Raw genomic sequence first — 24,421 nt, 5'->3', positions numbered from 1 at the left:
GAAAACTCTTGATCTATGTTTTCAATTATAAAGCTCCTTAGCTACCAACAGACCATCAACAGGCTGAATGAATTCACAGTTCTGGGGTAAGCCTGCAGTTTCTCATGGGCTGGGCCATTGTGAAGCTTTCGACTTCCTGTGGTTTTCACTGGAAACTAAAGGCAGAGGAGGCTTACCAGTTTTGAAGCTGATCAAGGCCACTATGCAATGGACCGCCAATGCAGGCAATTTGCTGACGCCTCTTCCAATCAAGCAGTTCTTCTAGCAGCATGTTGTTCATCAAGGTCTCAATTTCACTTATTATTTGTGTTATTTTGCTGAGGACTTCCTGAAAGAAAGAGCAGCTTGTCAAGAGAAGAAATCAGAGTCACTGGTCATCTAACTGGTGAAAACTTATCTAGTCTACTTTGGATGAGAGAAGTAGATGGCTGGGAAGATTACTGTTAGCCTCCTTCCTTCTAAATACTACATTCTCCTCTCTACCAAATTTGCACTATGCTTACAGTTGTATGTTACCGTGGGGAAAATGTATAATCATGATAATCTCACCGTCCAACAATATTCTATGACCCTGTTAAAAATGATAAGAAATCTTACAAAATCACCTAGATACACATAATCTCATCCAATCCAAAAAATGTTTAAGTACCCACTATGTGAAAGGCACTAGGGATTCAAAGACAAATAAAAAGATAGTCCCTGCAAAAGTCACTTGTATTCTATTAAAAATAGAGCAAATAATATTTTAAAATATATTAGTAAATATGTATGCATAAATATATAATATTATTAAGTTAGAAAGAGAACATTATATTTATTATCTTAGTTGTATCAATTATTTAATTGAAATCAAATTATAATTGATATTAATTTTGTTCATTAGAAATATATTAAATTATATTATAATATACATTAAACAAATATATTCACACAGACATATGTATATATACACATACATATGACAATTGAAATTAGGATCATTACAAATTAACTTTTCAAGACACTTTGACTAAGGTCATGTAGTGTTAAAAACAGTAGATCATGAGTCTGGGCACCTGGGTTTTCTTTCCTGGTTCTGCCACTAAAAAGTTGTGCCATTAGGACAAATATTCCTTCGACCTCTTTGAACTTCCTCGCCTTTAAAGAGATTGGCTTAGGTGACATATGTAATCACAATCTTGAATTTTTTTTCTAGTTTTGAATGTCTGTGATTTTGCAAGTGAATAATTGCTGAACAGAACCAGATGACATGTTTTACATTTATATAATAGATCGGTTATGTATGAATGATTGCATCAGTGAATGGGTCCAGTCCTAGAGTTGGGAAGCTTGGATTCAAGTCCTTTCTTTGACACATACAAACTCCATGATTATAGACAAACAAGTCACTTAACCTCTTAGTCCTCAAGAGATCTCTCCAAGACTTTAAATTCCAGACTAGCTTGTTTATTTTATATCAGTGGAGAAAAGGAATTTCCACACTGGAACCACCTTCCGTCCCCCTTAAAAAAAGTATGATGAAGAGAAATATACTATTTTATCTTGAGATTGTCTTCATTTTAAAAATGGGATATTTGGATAATGGCTTACAATTAACTGTCTGAGGGAAAAAGTAATTTGTGATTAAAATTTTGCATTCGTAAATTCCTGCATGAAAAAACATGAGATAGACTTACTAAAATTTAGTACTAAAGTGAATGAAAAGAATTTTTGATGGCACTAGTCATATTTTAAAAATCTTATTTTTATTAATACTTTTTGTTTTTATATCACCTTTTCAAGAAGGAGGAAAAAATGTGAGGAGTTAGTGGGAAAGGGGACCGTGAGGCCTACCTAGTATCATTGTGGGAGCAATGCTGGTCTAACTGAGAATCTAAAAGACCTGAATTCAAATCCTGATTCAGACACTTCCTAGCTGAGCAATCTTGGACAAATCACTTCACTTTTCTGGACCTTAGTTTCTTCATATGTAAAATGAGGAGGGTTAAACTCAATAATCTTTAAGGTCCTGTCCAGCTCTAAATTGGTGATACTTTGACTTCAAATATATCCCACCCCACCCCTCTCTACTACCCAGTGATCCATCTTTTTGTTTTTGTTTTTGTTGCGGGGCAATGGGGGTTAAGTGACTTGCCCAGGGTCACACAGCTAGTAAGTGTCAAGTGTCTGAGGCCGGATTTGAACTCAGGTTCTCCTGAATCCAGGACCAGTGCTTTATCCACTGCACCACCTAGCTGCCCCACAGTGATCCATCTTTAACAAAGATTTCTTTTAAAAAGAGGGGAAAAGTAGTTTGATTTGACTATGTCTGGCAGTGTATACAATATCCCATACTCCAACCTTTTTAAGGGTGGAAGAAGAGAGATGCGGAGTATATTTTCTTAGCTATTTTCTGTTCTTCTTATTAAACAGTGTTCAAGGTTCCTCCACCCCCTTTTATTTATGCTACTATGGTTACTGATGCTGGCCCTTATTTCCATTCCCCTCACCCCAGCCTTGTTCCCATGTTTCTCTCTAAAGCTATTCATGCTTTCCACTGTGCCCTCTGAATGCCTATTCCATAGGGGACAAACTCGTTTTCATCTTAATCCTTTCCCTTTTCTCACTCTTTCCATCTTATTACTCTAGCTGAAACCTGGATCCTTCCTGATGAAATGGTATCCCTGGACATCCTTTCTAGCACAGGTAGCACTTTTCACTCATACCCTTGATTCACTGGGCATGGTGGGAGAGTTGGGATATTCCTTGATCCCCATTGTCAATCCAAGCCACTCCCTCTACCACTAGCACTCAGTAAACCGTCCTTTGAGGTTCATTCAATCCATTTTTATCACTCAGTAGTGATTTTGGTGGGTGTTGTCTATCAACCTCTAGGATACTCACCTGCCTCCCTTAATGGGTTCAGTGACTGGTTCACCATTTGTCTTCTCCCCAAATCCCGCCCTCATATTAGACATCCTCAGTGTGTGTCTGTGTGTTTTGTGTGTTTTTTTTGTGTGTGTACATATATACACACAAACATATACATATATATATACTTCCTTAAACATCCTAACTTCTAGTTTCTTAACTTAATCATTTCCCATTACTTATGTCTCCACCTCACCTCAACTACAGAGCTATAGTCAGCCAGTCAATAAACATTTATTAAGTTCCTACTATGAGCTAGCCTCTATCTTGCCAATACCAACAATTATTCCACTTCCTTGTTCATGAATATTGGTATTCCTTTATCTGATCTTACACTGTTGTCATTCCATCCTTCTCTCTGCCTTGAAACACCTTGTTCTTTGTCCACACCATGATCTTGAGTCCCTTGACCCCTGTAACACTGGCTACACTCTCTTCCCTTCCCCATGTTGATTCCTTGGTGAATCAGGTCAACTCAACAGTAGACTATTTTTCTTGAATCCTTTAATTCCTTGTCCCAAGGCCAATCTTGCCATGTCAAGCATTAGCCTTGGACTATTCCCATTATCTTCTGTCTTTGCTCCTATTAACATGCTATTAAACAAAACTGGAGAATATAATGAAACTATGTTAAGTCCACTACAAATTTATGTTATACAATCTCAACTGGGCTCTCACTACAGCAAGGCAATCTTCTTGCTCTTTTCTAATTGAATGACTAGCCTACTCACTGGAACAGATTTTTAAAACTTTTTTATCCCTCCTCAACTTTCCCACGGCTTACCTCCTCCCACCCTCTCAGCTGATTACCTTGTTTCATATTTCGCTGAAACAATTGAGATCATTCATGAAGAGCTGTTCTCCTCTCCTCCTCATCTCACATCACTCAGATGCCTTTTGCCATGATGTTCCCCTTCACCCCTTACTCACATGAAAAGGATCCCTTCTCTTTTCCAAGGAAAACTCTTTTACATGCACAAATGATCCCATTCCATCTCATCTTCTCCATTTACCATTCCCACTCACTCACTAATTTTTAATCTCTTCTTTGTCTATTGGCTATTTCCTTGCTGCCTCCAAACCCACACATGTCCTGCCCTTAGATCTTAAGAAACCCCTAATCTGATGTGTCCATCCCTGTCATCATATCTCTCCTCCCTTATGTGGCTAAGATCTGCAATAGAAATGCCTTCCATCCCATTCCTCTCACTCTCTTAACCCTCTGCACTCTGGCTTCTGACCTCATCATTCAATTGAACCAACTCTCTCCAAAGTTACCAATGGCTTTTTTTTTTTTTTTTAGTGAGGCAATTGGGGCCAAGTGACCTGCCCAGGGTCACACAGCCAGCAAGTGTTAAATGTCTGAGGCCGGACCCGAACTCAGGTACTCCTGACTCCAGGGCCGGTGCTCCATCCACTGCGCCATCTAGCTGCCCCACCAATGGCTTTTTAATTGCCAGATTTAATGGCCTAACCTCAATCTTCATCCTTCTTGACTTCTATGTAGTCTTTAACACTTTCAATCACTCTTTGATTACATTCTTCTCTTTAGGTTTTTGTGACACTGATCTCTCAGTGTTCTTTTACCTGTCTGACCATTCTGTCTCTGCCTCCTTTGCAGGTTCTTAATCCAGGGGGCACTTCAAGGTTCTGTGCTTGGCCATCTTCTCTTCTCCCTCTATACTATTTTGCTTTGTGATCTTGTCAGCTCCCATGCAGATGTTTTTCAAATCTACTATCCATTCCTAACCTCTTTCCTCCAGTCTTTTATTTTCAAATGCCTATTAGACATCTCAAACTGGATGTCTCTTATGGGTATAGTCATCTTGCCTCAAGTCTTTCCTCACACCAGTCCATCCTAGACTCAGCTATCAGAGTGATCTTCCTAAAGTGGAAATCTGATCATATCACTCTCCTATTCAATAAACTCCAGTGGCTCCCTATCACCTTCAGGATCAAATATAAAACTCTCTGTTTACTTTTCAAAGCCCTTCATTATCTGACCTTTTCCTACCTTCCCATTCTTCTTATTGCCTTGCTCTCTACCATGTACTCTATGTTCCAGGGACTCTGACCTCATTGCTTTTAGTCCTAAAAGATACTCCATCTCCCAGCTCCTTTCATTTTCACTGGCATGATTATAATGTTCTCCTTTTCCACTTCTACCCCCAGCTCACCTGGCTTTCTTCAAGTTTCAGTTTATATTGCACCTTCTACAAGAAACCATTCTGATTCTCCTTAGTTTTAGTACCTTCGCTCTGTGACTAGTTATAAGTTATCCTGTATATATCTTGTTTGTGCATAGCTGCTTGCACGTTCTCTTCCCCCATTACATTGTCAGCTCCATTATGGTGGTGGCTGTGTTTTTGTTTTTCTTTGTATTCTCCTGACACATAGTAGGGAATTCATAAATGTCTGTTGACTTGATTTGTTTTCTTCCTTACGATGACTTCACTCTGTGTCAGTTTCTATATCTTCCTCTGCTTCACTGAAGTCTTTATATTTGCTCCTTATTATAGTGGAATAATATTCCATCATGTACATGTACCATGTTTTGTTCAGTCATCCTTCAGCTAATGAGCATCTGCTTGGTTTTCGATTCTTTGCTACCACAAAAAGCACTGCTGTAAATATTTCAGTGTGTTTGGGACCTTCCTGACTTTGACTTCCTTGGGTTATATGCCTGATTTTAGTGGTATTTCAAAAGAGCTGTGTGACATTGTAGGTAAACTACTAGATTTGGGCTCAAAAAGACACTCACTATGAGATCTTTGGTAAGTTACTAAAACTCTCAGCCTCAGTCAAACCTGTCCCCTCTGGAAAATGACCATAATAAAACTACCTATCTCACAGGGTTGTTGCAAGAATCACATGAAATAATGTACATGAAGTACAAGACTTAAAGCACCATACTAGTGTTAACAATTATTATTCAAATGTTTTTATTCTTAGGAAATGGAATACTTTTCCCATCCTACATTATAAGCAACTTGAGAACCAAGATGGTCTCACTTCTGCATTTTTATCCCCAACACCTATTACGGTGTCTGGTACATAGTAGGTGCTTAATAAAATTTTTTTTTGGGGGGTGAGGTAATTGGGGTTAAGTGACTTGCCCAGGGTCACACAGCTAGTGTTAAGTAAGTGTCTGAGGTCAGATTTGAACTCAGGTCCTCCCGACTCCAGGGCCAGTACTTTATCCACTGCACCACCTAGCTGCCCCATAAAATGTTTATTTATTGACTGTTTACTTACCTGCAAGGAAAGTTTCAAAGCTTTCCTCCTGGACCTTGAAAGTAAGTTAAATGATTTCAGTCAGCAACCACTGAACAGTAGTGGAGGAATTATTCAATGATATGCCCATTGTCTGAGTATGTATTGAAACACATTTCATCAAGTAAAGGTAAGCAACACCAAATATTTATTTAAGTTCCCCAAAAGATATCATAAAATAAAATACAGCAACTAAAACAAATATGAACTTAAGTCTTAAATGCATAAAGTACAAACTGGTAAAAATCTTCAAAATAAACATGACTAGAGCACATTTAGCCCATAAGTAAAATATACACCAGCTTCTGGGAGACTCGCCTTGAAAACAAACCCGAACTTACAAAACTAATGGTCAACAGTGAATGCTGTCCCTAGAAATAAGCAGATATGCCTAGGACATGGACTCTAGGTCACCCATTCCTTTAAATTGGGTTGAGGTTTAGGAGGCAAACAACCACCAAATTCCTGCAAAATCTTTTTTACCAACCTTTCTTTTGAAGTCTAGTGTATTGAGCATGTCTTGCAATGTCAAAACTTCCTGCTTCACGAGAATACTGTTTTTATCACCTTGGTCTGTAGTAGAAAAAGAGAAAAACAAAACAAAACAAAAAATAGAACCCTTCCCATGGTGAAGTTTCCCTGTAGCACGGTTCAGTTTGTATAAATTTGTCATACTTGTTTGTGGATCCTGATAAAGGTTCTGGTCCAAGAGAAAAAGGTCAAAAGCAGTGAATACTTATTATAGGCTTATGACCTAAATAGTTTCTTCACTTATCTACAAATGCTTTATTTGCTGAAAATCAGATCTGAGCAGGTTTGGAAGAGGACAGAACAATTACAAGCAGGAGAGATACCTTTCCTCCACTCCCCCTGTCCAAACTGTAAGAAGGAAGGTCATTTCTCCATTTACTGCCTGAATCGTTTACTCTCTCGTTCTTTATTTCTAGTTAACTCTGCTAGACTGATAGGGCGGCAGGCAGGGTTTGGGAGCTTTGCTGTTGTTTTATTCCCAATCATTTTCTTTTGTCTTAAGCCATTTTTTTTTTTTTGTGGGGCAATGAGGGTTAAATGACTTGCCCAGGATCACACAGCTAGTAAGTGTTAAGTGTCTGAGGCCGGATTTGAACTCAGGTCCTTCTGAATCCAGGGCCCATTCTTTATCCACTGCGCCACCTAGCTGCCAGTCTTAAGCCATTTAATGTGAGAAAAATTGTTGGCCAACATAAGACCTAGGCTGTTTCTTGCATATTTCATAATACACAGTCATAGATAAAGGAGAGTAGGAATTTCTTCTTTTCAGAGATGAGAGTTGTTTTGCTTAGCAAAAAACCTGGGCTAGGGACTAGAAGTTCACATCAGAGTGGATGGATGCTATCTTCATAAGCTTTGCAAAAATATCTGGTACCAAATATGCAAAAGGATCTCTATACCTTCTTTCTCTCCCATTTGTAAAAGAAATTATGAGCTTGGAAAATGCATAGTCCAGTAACGAATAGCTGCTGTTAGTCTACGAGGCTTTGGGTTTCTTGTGGACAATTCAAAAATCTAACTTTTACAGGAGATGAGATTTGAGGACTTGTACTCAGACCTCATTAGCCTAGCTGGAAGGCTTCAACTAGAGTACATACACTTGGCATACTAGTGCTACCACAGAAACCCAGAGATTCCCAGGGCCTAAATTTGCTCACAAGCTCCCTCAAGTGGTCGAATTTAGGGGAAGGAACAGAGTTATTGTTGAAAGAGCCAAGAGCCAATCTTGGCTCTACCACTTACTAGCTGTGTGACCTTGGGCTTCCACTAAAGTCCTATTATGATGTCTCTTCATGGGATGGGGTGACTTAGATTCCTCAAGGGTGTGTCAATTGATCACAAGCTCTAGAAGTTCCTACTAAGTGGAAAGGCTTTGCATATAGGCTCAAACCAGAGACAGTATCTCTAGTATCAGAGGACTGGTTGGACACATATTGAAGATTTTTGCGTGTGGCTATAACCAACTTACAAAGACTGTTTACTAAGGTATAAGAGGATTGTGTTCTCCATTGGTAGGGGGAGTAGTTGCATGGATGAGGTTAAAGATTCCGTTCTGTAAGCATTACTTCACCATCATGAATATTTCTTTGGAATCTTAGCACTTCCAAATGTTTTCATTTGCCTCTGATTCCCACATCCTAAAATATTACATGAGATTGTAGACTTTCTGTAATCCTGGTAATATATAAGGAACTCTGGACCTATTCACTGTGTTGTTTTGTAGAATATTAAAAAAACTTACCTATGGTCTGTATTGTTTTATACCTGTAGTCAAATTCATCTTGCAAATCTTCTAAATACTTGACATCTTGTTCTGTCATCTTAAAAAAAAACCACAGCAACCATATTCAGTCTAGTATTGTAGTGGAGTGGTTTCAAGAAACAGCATTTTAAGTGCCTCTCAGGCAATTTGATTACATTCAATTCAAACAAAATTTATTAAGCAAAATCTACTGTTGGTGGGGTTGTGAAAAGATTCAGCCATTCTGGAGAGCAATTTGAAACTATGCTGAAATGGCTATAGACTGTGCATACCCTTTGATCCAGCAATACCACTACTAGATTTACATCCCAAAGACATTCCCAAAAAAGAGAAAAAGATCTATTTGTACAAAAATATTTATAGCAGCTCTTTTTGTAGTGGTTAAGAATTGGAAATCAAAGGAATGCCCATCAATTGGGGAATGGCTAAACAAGCTGTGGTATATGATAGTGACAGAATATTATTGTGCTATAAGAAATGTCAAGCAGGAAGATTTCAGAAAGGCCAAGAAAGACTTTTCTGAACTGATGTATAGTGAAGTGAGCAGAATCAAGAGAATATTGTGCACAGAGACAGCAATATTGTTTGATGAAGAACTGTGAAAGACTTAACTCTTCTCAGCAATACCATGATCCAAGACAATCCCAAAGGACTAATGATGAAGTATACTATCCACCTCCAAAGAAAGAACTGATATTGATTGAGCACAGACTGAAGCATGCTATTTTTTACTTTCATTTTTTCTTTTATTCAAGTTTTCTTATACAAAATGACTAATGCTATTGTTTTACATAATTGCACATGTACAACCTATATCTGATTGTTTACCACCTCAGGGAGGGGTAGGGGAGGGAGGGAAGGAGAGATAAAATTTGGAATGCAAAACTTTGAATTAAAATGTTTATTATTTAAAAAAATATAAAAGCTCTGTGCTAGGTGCTGGGGATTCAAACTCAAAAACACAAGTCCCAGCTCAAGTCTCACTGTCTACGAGAAGCTTTTTCCTCATCTCCCTTAATGTTAGTGCCTTCACACTGTTGATTTTTGTCTCCAATCTACTCTGTCTATGACTCTTTTGTACATGTTTTTTTCCATGTCTCCTCCACTAGACTGTAAGCTCTTTGAGGACAGGATCTGTCTTTTGCCTTCTTTGTAGCCCCAAAGCTTAGCATAGTGCCTGACACACAGAAAGTGTATAATCAATGCTAATTGATTGACTAACTATAAGGAGTTTACTTTCTATGGCATATATATATATATATATGTATATATATATATATATGTATATATATATATAAGGAGTTTACTTTCTATGGCATATATATATATATATATATCTTCTATCAAGGTGTACTTGATCTAATGAATTTACTGGCTGTGTGATGATGGACAACTCACTTCAACTCTGACCCTTGGGAAACTCTCTTAAGACTGTACACTAAGTTTTAGATGGGCTAGATAGGTAATTTATAAGTTGTCATACCAACAAAACTGGAGATTTTTGACAATTGACTATGGTCATGGTAGTCTTCTAATATAGGTTGTCTCAGAATGGTCCTACCCTTTCTTAGAGTAATCACTTGCCTGAGTCACTTCCAGTCCATAGCATTTCTTTTTCTGGTCTTCCTATATCTAGACTTGTATTACTTAATCTAGTTCTAAATGCTATTTCCAGAGTCATTATTTTAATCCATAAATCTGAATTCATTTCCCCTTCTTCAATTTCTCCAGTGGTTTTCTCTCACTTTGTAGTTACAACTTTCACTTGTTTAAGTTCTCATTCCAATTTGCTTCAGTTTATATTAAGAGGTAGTGTAATTATGTGGACTTGGAATCAGGAGAGACCTGGGTTTGAATCCTGCGTCTTACACTTATAAGTTGTGTGACCGTGGACAACTCATTTAGTCTAAACCTCACTTTGCTCATCTGTAAAATGGGAAGGTAATTTTTAAAAAATGCTACAGTACATAAGTTATTTTATGTCACCTTAATTTATATGATCTTTTCCATCCTTTTAAGCTGAATTAATTGATTTAACCCTTCCCAATCAACTTTTTTTCCTCTTTGAGCCTTGTCCCTCACTATTACTCAAAATTTGGTTATATTTTCCTTCCCACATGGACAGAATTGCTTACTTTTCAAGGCTTAACTTAACCACATAGTAATTTTCCTATTTGCACTTTTGCACTCTCCTCCCTCTAAGCATGTAAGCCCCATGAAACCCCAGGTGCTTCATCGTTTTTCATTGTTTCCTTAGTACTTGGTAAAGTGTCTTGTAGATAATAAATAATAAATGTTTGTTGAACATAACAAATGCTTGTTGAACTGAATTTCTTTAGGGAGATGTCCAAGACCAGAAGTGACTAAGGCTGAGGGTAGGTATCTTCTTTTCAGTTAGTAAATTGGTGTGTGAGTGGGAAACTATTTTACTTTCAGAAACTGAAAAAAGAAAGCAATTATTAACAATTCTATACTTTACTGTATGTCTGCTAACACTTATGTCATGTTTTCTGAATGTAAATTTCTGCAAGGCAGGGAAAGTATCTTTTGAATGACTGTAGAGTACCCACCACCACAACACACAGGAGATTTCATTTAATTTACAATCTTGAAGATAGAGAACCTTTTCAATTTTATTTCATACAATTCTCATTTTGTCCTTTCCACTCTATAGAACATATTTATAACTTTGAGAATTTCACAGATGATTTGTTATCGTAATGCCTATAATTCTTGCCATCATTTTATAGGTTTGGATTTTTAAAGATACTTTTAGAGATCTTTTAGAAACTATTTTCTCCTAGGATTCAAAATTGTGAAGAGCAGCACCAGGTGGAGTGATTTCTGACTTGTCCTGTTACATGGGCCAAACTCCTGGGTTTTGCCCAGCCATGAAAAAAACTGAATCAAAAATCTCTTAGCACATAACATCTTAAATTATTTAATTTAATTCCCATCTTTATGCTGACAATTCTCAGATCTACTTAACTTGCCCTAATCTCTCTGCTGACTTCCAATCTCACATCTCTAACTTCCTTTCAGACATGTCAAACTGGATGTGTAGTAGACATCTTAAACTCACCATGTCTAAAACAGAACTCACTATCTTTCCCCCTACACCCTGACCTTTCCTATTACTACAGAGGACAACACCATCCCCCCAGTCCTGTAATGTAGGTTTCGTTCTTGAAGCCTTGTTCTCTCTCACACCCCGTATCCAATATGCTGACAAAGTCTATCGATTTCACCTTTGCAAAATCTATCAAATACCAACCCCCGCCCCAATTCTCTCCCCCGACACTGCCATCACACTGGTGCAGGTCTTTATCACCTCAGCCTAGACTATTGCAATAGCCTGCTGGGGGTTCTGCCTGTCACATATTTCTCCCCACTCCAGTTCATCTTCCATTCAGCTACCAAACAGATTTCCCTAAAGCTCAAATTTGACCATGTCAGACCTGCCTCCAGGATCAAATAGAAAATCCTCTGTTTGGCATTCAAAGTCTATCATAACTTTGCTTTTGTTGTTGCTGTTCAGTCCTGTCGGACTCTTTGTGACTCATTTGGGGTTTTCTTGGCAAAGATACTGGACTATTTTGCCATCTCCTCCTCCAGCTCATTTAACAGATGAGGAACTGAGGCAAACTGGGTTATGTGACTTGCCCAGGGTCACAAAGCTAGTAAGTATCTAAGGTCAGATTTGAACTTGGGAAGACGAGTCTTCCTGACTCCAGACCCAGCACTCTATCCACTGTGCCCCCAGCTGCCAGCCCCTTTCCTATCTTTCCAGTCTTCTTAATGCCTTACTCCCTGCTATGCTCAGTATATGTGCAGTGTTAGTGGCCTCCTTGCTGTCCTACAAACAAGATACTGCATCTCTCAGCTCCCAATATTTTTTTTTTCTGGCTGTATCCCACACCTAGAATTCTCTCCTCTTCATTTCTACCTATTGACTTCCCTGGATTCCCTTAAGTAATCTAAAAATCTCATCTTCTACAGGAAACCTTTCTCAATACCTCTTATTTCTAGTGCCTTCCCTCTCTTAATTATTCCCTATTTACCTGGTATATAGCTTGTTTACATATGTTGTTTGAAGTCATCTGTGAAGTCAAGGACCATCTTTTGTCTCTTGTATCCTTAGGTCTTAGCACAGTACCTAGTGCTATACAGTAAGTCCTTAATAAATGTTTTTTGATTGATTGAGAAATTATGCCATTCTCTAAAAACTGAAGTATTAATTTAGCTTGATATTAATTGCATAACACATATTTTTTCTTTCAATCTCTTAAATACATTTTATCCTATCTTAATTGTGTGAAAATTGATAAATTTAAAATACTTAAGTATAATTCGGTACCTTCCTTCATTAAACTTTAAAAGTTTTTAATTATTGACTAACCTAACCTTGTAGGAACCTAGATAGTATAGTAGATAGATTGTCTGGCCTGAAGTTAGGAAGACTCAACTTTCTGAGTTCAAATCTGGCCTCAGACACTTATAAGTTGTGTGGCCCTGGGCAAGCCACTTAATCCTGTTTGCCTCTATTACCTCATCTGTAAAATGAGCTGAAGAAGGAAATGACAAGCCACTCTAGTATCGCTGTCAAGAAAACCCCAAATGCAGTCATGAATAGTTGGAGAGAGCTGAACAACAAATCAAATGCTGGATTTTATTATCAAAGCTAACTAGATAAATTACCTTGATTTTTTTTCTTAGAGTCAAAAGCATTCTTGGACTTAAGTACAGCTCTGACACTTTGGGTTTTCAGCTGTTACAGATGGATTTCCTCTAGTTTCTAATTATCTGCTTACAATTTATTAGAATGAAGGCATTATTTTGCCTTATTTTCATTCCTGAGTTTTTCTAACTAATCAACTCCTCTCTATCCTTTTTCAAAAGACAGAAATCACTCTATTCCTCTTGGGTCTCTCTCTCTCTCTCTCTCTCTCTCTCTCTCTCTCTCTCTCTCTCTCTCTCTCTCTCTCTCCTTCCTTCCCCCTCTCCCTCTCTCTTTCTCTCTTTGTACTACATATGGATCCAGAAGAGAAAAACTGACCAGATGACTCCATCCATTCACATACAAGCATATCCACAATTACTGACTGATATTTTTTCCTCCATCTGACTCTTCTCTTCCCTGGCCCTTAGAGCTCATGCTTATATAAAAGCTCCTTGGCATTGAATTACTAAAAATTATCTTAAACCTATTCCTAAACTCTCTCCAAACTGCTTTTTGAAATGTGTATGCTTTTGTTCACTATCACCTCCCTCCCAGAATCTTTAATTTAAAATACATTTAAAATAGAACAGACAAGTTTCGAGACATCAATGTGAGCGTATTTCCTAATAGAACCCAAACAAAAAGCTAATTAAAAGCTAAATATCATGCAGATGCATAAAATGACATGGATGGTAATTAAAAGGAACCTCTAATAGTATGGTAAATAATTGAAAAGTCAAAGGTGAGATATTATGTAACCTCATTAAAGCTTTCTTTAGAATCTTGGGAATTTGCAGAGTGCTTCATTTAGAAACCTGACATGGACTAGAAGAAGTTTCTGGCATTGATGTGTAATTAGTTGGAGATCAGAGAAGGACCAATTTTATATAACTTCTTAGGCTACTAAAATGATTAAATTTGTGTAGGAGGCATGTCCCATCCTTGTGACTGATAAATATGATTAAACATTCTATCTGTAATGGAAGAATTCTCTCTTCACTTCTATAATACCTGTAGAGACAGGCCAAGTAGAACTTGTTCTTTCAAAACTAGCTTTGTATAATGATATGTCAGAACATTGTACCCTGAGGGTGCCTGAATGTCTGGCTCATTTTTTTTTTTACTGTTTTTGTAGAGAATCAAGGAAATCTAGAACTATCACCTACTTTAATATTTTGCCTATAGGTCATAGTTTATCCTGGATGGAATTGGGTGTAGTATAGGCTTAAATATTTCTTACAATTCATATACAAGCTTATAGATCCATAACTAGGAATGAATGAATGAACTAGGAAATTTTTCACTTGAGGTAGGTGCAGTGGTGGCACATGACAATCCAAAAATGGATATAATTGTCCCAAGAGAAACCAGCCTATCCTACTAAAAAAGTTGGTAAGGGAAGTAGTCAGGGATGCCTTGTCAAAGAAACTCTAGGGGTGGGACCATACTGAGTAGCTCAGTTTGTATGAGATAGCAATTTTAGACATATAAAATTTCCCCAAGTACTGTTTTGGCTGCACACAATAAATTTTGGCATATTGTCTCATTGTTGTCATTCTCCTTAATGAAATGATTGATTATACCTATGATTTGTTCTTTGACCCACTCATTCTTTAGGATGAGATTATTTAATTTCCAATTCCATTTTTAATCTATGTTTCCATGGTCCTTTATTGAATGGAATTTTTATTGCATTACTATCTGAAAATAATGAATAATATTTCTGCTTTTCTGTATTTGTGAGGTTTTTTATGCCCTAAAGTAAGATATGATGGGCTTTTTGTCAATGCCCAAAGGCCCCAACCAGAGGAGATTAATCTAGACTGATTGAAGTAAGTTAGACTGATTGAGAGTGATGACTTTGCTGATTAACCTACTTAAAGTTAATTAAATTGAAACCACACCTGGCTAGTCCTCAATAGGATATTGTTTTCAGAAGCTAAGGATTTTGAACTCAACAAGAAGACTACCCTCAAGTCCAGTGAACCAATGGATTTGGGCGATGCTGACCAATCAGCTTAAAGAAGGCCTCTTCTGGGGGAGGGAGGCAGGAAGGAAGAGGAAGGGCTATTTCCTCTCTCATTTCATTCCAGAACATCCTTGTGGTGGAGGACTGGGGAGAAGAAGGAGGCCAGGTTAAACCCTTATCTCTCCTATAGGAGAGATAGGCTTTTTCTTGGTTTTCTGAGCCAGGTGTTCTCTCTTTACTCTTTAATACTTAATGCCAAAAACTGGTGTTAATGCTTCTAACTTATAAGTAAACCCTAGCTAGTTTCCCTCCACTCTGGGGGCAGAAAAAAGGAGAACACACATCAGATTTTAAACATCATCACAAAATACATCATCTATTTTGGTGTAGGTAACATGTACTGTGGGAAAAAAAAAGTATATTCCTTTCTATTACCATTTAATTTTCTCTACAGATCTATCATATCTAATTTTTCTAAAATTCTATTCATCTCCTTAACTTTCTTGCTTATTTTTTGTTAGATTTATCTAGTTCTAGGAGGGGAAAGTTGAGGTACCTCACTAGTATAGTTTTACTATCAATTTCCTCCCATAACTAATTTAACTTTTCCTTTAAGAATTTTGATGATAGGGGCAGCTAGGTGGCACAGTGGATAGAGCACCGACCCTGGAGTCAGGAGTACCTGAGTTCAAATCTGGCCTCAGACACTTAACACTTACTAGTTGTGTGAGCCTGGGCAAGTCACTTAACTACAATTACCTCACCAAAAAAAAAATTTCAAAAAAAGAATTTTGATGCTATAACATTTGGTGCAGATATGTTTAGAACAAAATATGGTTTCCCTGCTCGTCTCTTTTGATCAGATATTTTTGCTTTTGTTTTGTCTGAGATCATGATTGCTACCCATACTTTTTTTTTTAACTTCAGCTGAATTATAATATATTCTGCTCCAGCACCTAACCTTTATTCTCTGTTTCAAGGGTGTTTCTTGTAAATAACATATTGTAGGATTCTGGTTTGTAATCTACTCTGCTATCCACTTCCATTTTATGGATGAGTTCGTCCCATTCACATTCACAATTATGATTACTGTGTATTTCCCCTTGTCCTATTTCCTCCCTTGTTTATCCTCTCTTTCTCTCTCTGTCTCTCTGTCTCTCTCTGCCTCTCTGTCTCTCTGTCTCTCTCTCTCTCTCTCTCCCTCTTTTCACTCTGTCCCTCCTAAAAATGTTTTGCTTCTGACCACCACCTCCCTGAATCTGCCTTCCCTTCTATCAGCTTTCCCTCCTTCTCTTTTCCCCATCCCTTCTGACTTCCCTATAGGGTAAGATAGATTTCCATACACAACTGAGTGCATATATTGATCCCTTTTTAAGTCAATTCTGATGAAAGTAAGGTTTAAGCATTGTCTATCACACCCCTTTTCCCTTCCACTATGAAAGCTTTATCATGTCTCTTTTATGTGAAATAATTTACCCCATTCTACCTTCTCCCAGTTCATCCCTCTTACTCATTCTTTAATTTAATTTTTTATGTCATCCTATCATAGCCAACTCATACCTGTGCTCTCTATTCCTTTTAACAATATCTTTTTTACCCTCTGGTTCTAGGATATCAGGGCAATTTTCTTTGATAATTTCTTGAACTATGATGTCTAGGCTCTTTTTAAAAATTATGACACTCAGGTAGTACTATAATTTTAAAATTATCTCTCCTTGATCTATTTTCCAAGCCAATTGTTTTTCTGATGAGATATTTCACATTTTCTTCCATTTTTCATTCGTTTGACTTTATTTTATTGATTCTTGATGTTACATAGAATCATTAGCTTCCACTTGACCAATTCTAATTTTTAAGGAATGATTTTCTTTAGTGAGCTTTTGTACTTCCTTTTCCATTTGGCCAGTTTTAGTTTTTAAGTTATTTCCTTCAGTGAATTTTTGTACATCTTTTTCCATTTGCACAATTCTATTTTTAAGGTGTTATTTTACGTAGTATTTTTTTGGTGCTTCTTTTACCAAGCCATTGTCTCTATTTATCATTTTATTGTATCACTTTCATTCCCCACTCCCCCCCCCCCCAATTTCCCCTCTACTTCCACAATTTGATTTTTAAAATCCTTTTTGAGCTCTTCTAGGAATTCTCTTTTTGGCCTGAGACTAATTCCTATTTTTTTGAGGCTTTTCATGTAGCTGCTTTGATTTCATTGTCTTCTGAGTTTGCAGGTCTTGCTCCTAGAACTAGCAAAGGGCCCCCTGTAATCTTCTGACCTATTGTCTACTCCTGGTCTGTGGGCTGAAAGCTCTGGAAGGCTCTATTGATGATTCAGTTGTAGCTAAGGCCTACTGTTGGCTCGCTGGGGCATTGCCTGTGCTGGACTGCTCTCTACTAATATCTCACGGAAACAGAAGTTTCTTGCCAACCTTGTAAGTTGTTTTGGGCTGGACAATTGTTTCACCCTGTCCTTTTGTTGGTTCTGACACTCCAGAATTCACTCTGAGGCATTATTTTAACATTTTTTGGAGGGGAATTTGGGAGCAGTTGTGTGAGTCACTGCCTTTATGCTCTCACTACTTAGATCAGAATAACAATTTTAGAACTACTTCAGGGAAGAAGCAACTTTACCATTAGATTATAAACTTGAAGGCAGGGACTTCTTTTGCTTCTTTTTGTATCCTCAGTGTTTAACACAGTATCTGGCACATAATAGGTGCTTAATAAATGCTTATTGATTGATTGGTGGTCTCTCTTCTAATTATGGCCTTACAACTGCAGAAAATTATAACTTCTTTAGGGAGCAAATAAATGCTACTTTGAATAAGAAATTTAAGACAGTGCCTTTTTTTTTTACCTTGGAAAATATATTTGGTATTGTTCAGTATATTTACATAGTAGAGGGAGGTTTATCTTGCCAAAAATTATCATAAAATTATCATGCAGTACACATATGGCCATATATAGAGAATTTCAGATCTTCCACCTAAGAAAGGTGTCTTACTTACTTGTACGCTGTTTCTGATGGCAGCCACTTTGTGCTCTACATTTCTTTGCCTTTCTGAAACCACAGAGCTCTGCAAGGACTTTTCCAGGGGCCCCTGGAAGAACAGTATAATTACATAGTATCAACAAATTTTGTATAGGACTTTGGTAATAATTACAACTGATATTTCCATAGCTCTTTGACATTTGTTTACACAAATTATCTTTTTTTGAGCCTTACAATAGTCTGCAAAAATAGGTATTTTCGATACATTTATTGACATTTTACAAATAAGGAAACTAAGGCTCAGAAAAGTTAAGTGATTTGCCCAGCATCCCACAGCTAGAATGAGAGGTAGGATTTGAACTCAGGACTCCCTTCCTCCAAGTTCAGCATTTTATCTACTATACTGGTAATGAATATGATGAATAACAGATTTATTAAGGTTGGAATGAGAAAAGGTTTACCAACACAGGATATGCATGTCAAATCTTATTTTATTTTCCATGAATTCTTAAAATCCCTTTCTTGTACCACATTTATGGTGCTTACCACAGCCTGCTTTGCATATGGTTTAGTTGACTACACCTCATCTCCCTTACTAGACCAAGATCCTTGAAAGCTGGGAATGGTATGTTCCTCCGGTGTCTAGTATGGGGCAGTGGATATCCCATTTGGGGTTTTCTTGGTAAAGATATTGGAGTGGTTTGCCATTTCCTTCTCCAGCTCATTTTGTTATTGAGGAAACTGAGGCAAACAAGGTTAAGTGACTTGCCCAGATGAAGGTCAATGTAGTGTCTGGAAGACAAAGTCATGACAGATTCAACTTTCCTTTTCTCAGAGGTTTCCTAAAGTGATAGATCAGGGAAATATTCTAGATAGTATTTACCTAGCTTTTGAAATAACATTTAATAAACTCTTGCATGCCATTCTTTTTCAAAATGTGAAAAGATGTTTGTTAGAACATGGTACAACTGTATAAATAAAATGGTTGAATGAAAAAAAAAAGTGACTTGGCCAGAGTCACACAGCTAATAAGTTTCTGAGACTGGAGTTGAACTCAGGAAGAGGAGTCTTCCTAGCTTTAGGTCAGGCACTCTATCCATTTTGCCACCTAGCTGCCTTAGGAGTCAGAAAGACCTGAGTTCAAATACAGCTTTAAGCATTTACTAGTTATATGACCCTAGGTAAGTCACTTGACCTCTGTTAACCTTAGCTTTCTCAACAGTAAAATGAAGATTATAATAGCCCCTACCTTACAGAGTTGTTGCAAGGATAAAATTAAATAATTTTTTGTTTGTTTTAAATAATATTTATAAAGAGTTTAACACAGTGTCTTCCATGAAGAAGGCACTTAATAAATGCTTTTCCCTATTCCTCTTCTCCCTTCCATCTAGTCCAACCCCTTTGAAGAAAAAACTGAGGTCCAGAGAGGTTAAATAATTGACCTAACATCCCAAAGGTAATAAACAACAGATTAAATATTTGAATATAGAACTTCTTGATTCAATCTGGCACACTTTCCACATCATCATAATTAAAATGAAATAATCTTTATTCAGAATTATTTAGATAATTATAACAGCCTATGAGTTATTACTGTACTATATAACTAGATTTCAGATATATTTTAATTTTACTAGAGGAATATTATAGGAACACATTTTTTCCTAAACTTAAACTAAACTAAATTATTCATAGTTACAATTTCATTGTCACAAAAGTCATTAAAACCCCAAATTGTCCAAGGTTTTAAAATATTTGGTATATTTATTGAGTTAATTAGTCCTTGTAAATGGATTTGAACTGTGTAAACATTTATTAATTGCAATAATTAATTATAATAGTAAATTTATTAATTGTAATAATTAATTGTAATAGTAAATTTATTAATTGTAATAATTAATTGTAATGCTCAATGACATTTTTGGGGGACCCAGACATATGATTTAATTAATCAGTAATGACATAGGCAAGAGCACCTGGGTTAAAATCTGGCCTCAGACACTGACTAGCTATGTGACCCTGGGGAAGTACTTAACCCTGTTTGACTTCATTTCCTTAATCTTTAAAAGGAGCTGGAGAAAGAAATGGCAAACCACTCTAGTATTCTTGCAAAGAAAAACCTAAAAGGGGTCATAAAGGATTGGACACAACTAATTGACAAAACAATAGCAACACTTCCTGGAAACCATGCTTCTCAATAAAGGCCAAGATTGTCTTAGCTTTTGGGGCTGTCCTATCACCCTTTTGATTCATATTGAGCTAAAATCCTCAGATCTTTTTCAGAGTAAGTTGTTATATACCAGTGATGTCAAACTCAAATAGAAGCAGGGGTCGGTCATTAAACCATATGTAAGGATCCTCAAGAATTCATACTGGCAGAGAAAACCACACATTAATATTCTATTTGTTTGTATTGCATTTATTTTGTTAAATATTTCCCAATTGCATTTTAATCTGATTCAGGCTGTGCTTGGGAGTGTTAGGGATTTCATGTGGCTTGTGCGCTGCATGTTTGACACCTCTACTGTACACCAAATCCTCCCTGATCTTATACTCATGAAGCTGATTTGGGGGAAATAAGTGTAAGAATTTAGACTTTCTCAATCAAATCTCGTCTTATTAAATTTAGCTTTGTGCTTTAGCCTGTCAAGATCCTTTGGGATCCATATCTAATGTGTTATATTGTCCTTTTTTACCTTTAAACTCTATTTACAGATTTGATGAGCATGCAATCTATGCCTCCATCCAAGTCTTTGATAAAAATGTCAGCTAGCACAGATTCTTGGGGATACTCTAATAGAGACCTCCTACCACAATGGCACTGTATTGTTGTTCAGTCATTTCAGTCATTTTTGACTCTTCATGACGCAATTTGGCGGTTTTCTTGGCCAAGATACTGGAATGCTTTGCTATTTCCTTCTCCAGCTCATTTTACAGATGAGGAAACTAAGGCAAACAACATTAAGTGACTTGCCCAGGATCACACAGTTAATAATTGTCTGAGGCCAGATTTGAACTTGGACTTCAGGCCCAGGGCTCTATCCACTGCATCACCTAGCTGCCTGCTAACAATTATTCTTTGAGTCTATTACGGAGTGAGGAAAGGCCAGGTCTAGGCTAGGAATGAACATTGACAGAAGAAAGCAGGTCCGATGGCAAGGTAGGGAGAAGAGAGGATAGTTGTTGTTTTTTTAATTTTTTTTTTCTGGGGCAATGAGGGTTAAGTGTGTCAAGTGTCTGAGTCTGGATTTGAACTCACATCCTCCTGAATCCAGGGCTGGTACTCTATTCACTGAACCACCTAGCTGCCCCCCTTTTTAAATTTTTAATGCAAATTTTATTTATCGAGCATTCTTCTATGGTAAGTATAGTCATCATAAAAGAAACATTTGCCTTTTACACATACACTAACCTCAAAGTACATTGGACCTTAAACTCACAAAGAACAAAGCAAAAATGGCTGCTCTTTTTTAAAAAATGTAATAAACATTTTTATTTATAGTTTGGGGTTCCAATTTTTACCACTCCTTCCTTCCCTCTCTTCCCCCCTCCCTGAGATGGCAAGCAATCAGGTATGGGTTATATATGTATGATTATGTAAAACATTAACATATTTGTCATTTTGTACAAGAAAACTTGATTAAAAGAAAAAAAATGAAAGTGAAAAAATAGCATACTTCAGTCTGTTCAGGAGAATTGCTGAGTAGTTTTTTAAAAGAGTTGAGTTTAAGGCAATGACATTACCTGTACAGGCATGTTGGCTGTAGCCAATATTCTTCTTTCTTCTCTTAAACAATTGGAAATAACTACTGCTATGTGCATAGGATTTCCATGGTATTTCCCCTAAGAAAAAAATGAAGAAAAATAAATTAATTAAAAATAATGTAAAAAGTAAAAAACAAAAAATTAAAATACATGTATAAGAAAGAATCTTTTCTACTGATAAGTCAGCAATAAATTCATTCAACTGTTTCTTTATAGCAAGTGACATCGGGATCATGGAATTTAGAACTGAAATCCATTAGAGGTATTCTAATTCAACCTCTTCATGGTACATATGAAGAAACAGCTCTCAGAGACGGGGAATGATATATCTAGGACTACAGAGATAGGAAGTAGTGGAGCTAGCTGGGACTTGGACCCAGGTTTTCTGATTCAAAGTACATTTTATTCTTGCCCATGCTTTAACAATTTTGTCTAATATTAATTAGAAAGAATGCACTTAATATGAATTTGGTTTTTTATATTATATTGCTACACTTGTATTTAAATATTACCATCACTACCAATAAATATTTGAGTAGAAGAAGGATTCTCTATTGATGATAAGGTTTTCTAGATACCCCAGTGTACAGGTGTGCTAATTTTATCAAACAGCAGAATACTATAGGACTTCCTCAGTGATAAATACATCAATACTTAAAAGAGATCAGCCTATGGCAAAAATCCACACAGGAGGGGCAGCTAGGTGGCGCAGTGGATAGAGCACCGGTCCTGAATTCAGGAGTACCTGAGTTCAAATTCAGCCTCAGACATTTAACACTTACTAGCTGTGTGACCTTGGGCAAATCACTTAACCCCAATTGCCTCACTTAAAAATAAAGAAATTTAAAAAAAATAACTTAAAAAAAATCCACACAGGAGCAGCTCGGTGACACAGTGGACAAAGCACCCACCCTGGACCCAGGAGGACCCAAACCTAAATCTGGCCACAGTCACAAGACACTCACCCACTGCTTGACCCCAGGCATGTGACCCAACCCTGACCACCCCACAAAAAAAAGATAAACAAAGGGGCAGCTAGGTGGCGCAGTGGACCTGGAGTCAGGAGGACCTGAGTTCAAATCCAGCATCAGACACTTGACACTTACTAGCTGTGTGACCCTGGGCAAGTCACTTAACCCCAATTGCCTCACAAAAAAATTGTGCCCTCTGTCTAAATTTATTTCTATCATCTGCCCTAATACTGAGAAATTTCTTATGAGTTAGACATATCATCTTTGCATGTAGGAATGTAAGCAGTTTAACCTTTTAACATCCCTCTTAATTTTTTTTTCCTCTTTATCTTTTTATGGTTCTCTAGGGTCTTGTATTTGAAAGTCAAATTTTCTATTCAGTTCAGGTCTTTTCATCATGAATACCTGAAAGTCCTCTTTTTCATTGAAGTCCCATATTTCGGCCCCTGAAAGATTATATTCAGTTTTGCTGGGTAGGTGATTTTTGGTTGTAATCCCAATTCCTTTACCCTCTGGAATATTATATTCCATGCCTTCCAGTCCTTTAATGTAGATGCTAGATCTTGTGCTATTCTGACTGTGGCTCCACAGTACTTGAATTGTTTCTTTTTGGCTGCTTGCAATATTTTCTCCTTGACCTGGAAGCAACTCTTTGTGGTGGCTAAGAATTGGAAATCGAAGGAATGCCCATCAATTGGTGAATGACTAAACAAGCTGTGGTATATGATTGTAATAGAATATTATTGTGCTATAAGAAATGATGAGCAGGATGATTTCAGAAAAACCTGGAAAGACTCATATGAACTGATGTCAAGTAAGCAGAACCAGAAGAACATTGTGCACAGAGACAGCAATATTGTTCTATGAGCAATTGTGAATGACTTAACTACTCTCAGCAATACAATGACCCAAGACAATCCCAAAGGACTAATGATGAAGCATACTATACGATTTCAGAGAAAGAACTGATGTTGATTGAGCACAGACTGAAGCATGCTGTTTTGTACTTTCTTTCTTTCTTTCTTCCTTCCTTCCTTTCTTTCTTTCTTTCTTTCTTTCTTTCTTTCTTTCTTTCTTTCTTTCTTTCTTTCTTTCTTTCTTTCTTTCTTTCTTTCTTGTGTCTTCTTGTATAAAATGACTAATATGGTAATGTTTTACATAATTGCACATATATAACCTATATCTGGTTGCTTGCTGTCTCAAGGAGGGGGGAGGGTAGGAAGGGAAGGAATGAGAAAGGGCTAGAATTTGGAACTCAAAACTTCTTCTTCTCCTCCTCCTCCTCCTTCTCCTTCTCTTCACCTTCACCTTCACTATCACCATGACCATCACCATTACACATCCATTTTTTCTGTATATTATTTTTTACATCACAATAGTATTACATCATAATCTTATACAACGAGTCAACAAGGACTTCATTCCTTTTTAGGCTCCACTCCTGATTCTCTGGATTCTTTTCTACCATGCCATAAAAGCCCTCCTCCCCATAAAAGAGCACTTTACACCAGACTTCTCAAATTGGAAGCATACT

The 24,421-nt window shown here is 37.1% G+C and overlaps 1 protein-coding gene across 1 annotated transcript in view; it reads right to left on the bottom strand.

Annotated features, from left to right (window-relative positions):
- The window catches only part of STAT4 (signal transducer and activator of transcription 4), a 155,828-nt gene that overhangs the window by 49,714 nt on the left and 81,693 nt on the right, over window positions 1–24,421 (bottom strand). Inside the window, exons 3-7 of the mRNA XM_043994671.1 lie at window positions 21,896–21,994; window positions 18,168–18,260; window positions 8,456–8,534; window positions 6,671–6,756; window positions 177–328 (exon numbers count right to left, since the gene is read on the bottom strand). Coding sequence (XP_043850606.1) covers window positions 177–328; window positions 6,671–6,756; window positions 8,456–8,534; window positions 18,168–18,260; window positions 21,896–21,994 — 509 coding nt within the window. The remainder of the gene's footprint in view (window positions 1–176; window positions 329–6,670; window positions 6,757–8,455; window positions 8,535–18,167; window positions 18,261–21,895; window positions 21,995–24,421) is intronic.

This window comes from Dromiciops gliroides, chromosome 3 (assembly GCF_019393635.1).
Source record: "Dromiciops gliroides isolate mDroGli1 chromosome 3, mDroGli1.pri, whole genome shotgun sequence".
In the NCBI taxonomy this organism is placed as follows: domain Eukaryota; kingdom Metazoa; phylum Chordata; class Mammalia; order Microbiotheria; family Microbiotheriidae; genus Dromiciops; species Dromiciops gliroides.
The sequence above is the reverse complement of the archived record's forward strand: the minus strand, read 5'-3'. Positions and strand labels throughout refer to the sequence as shown.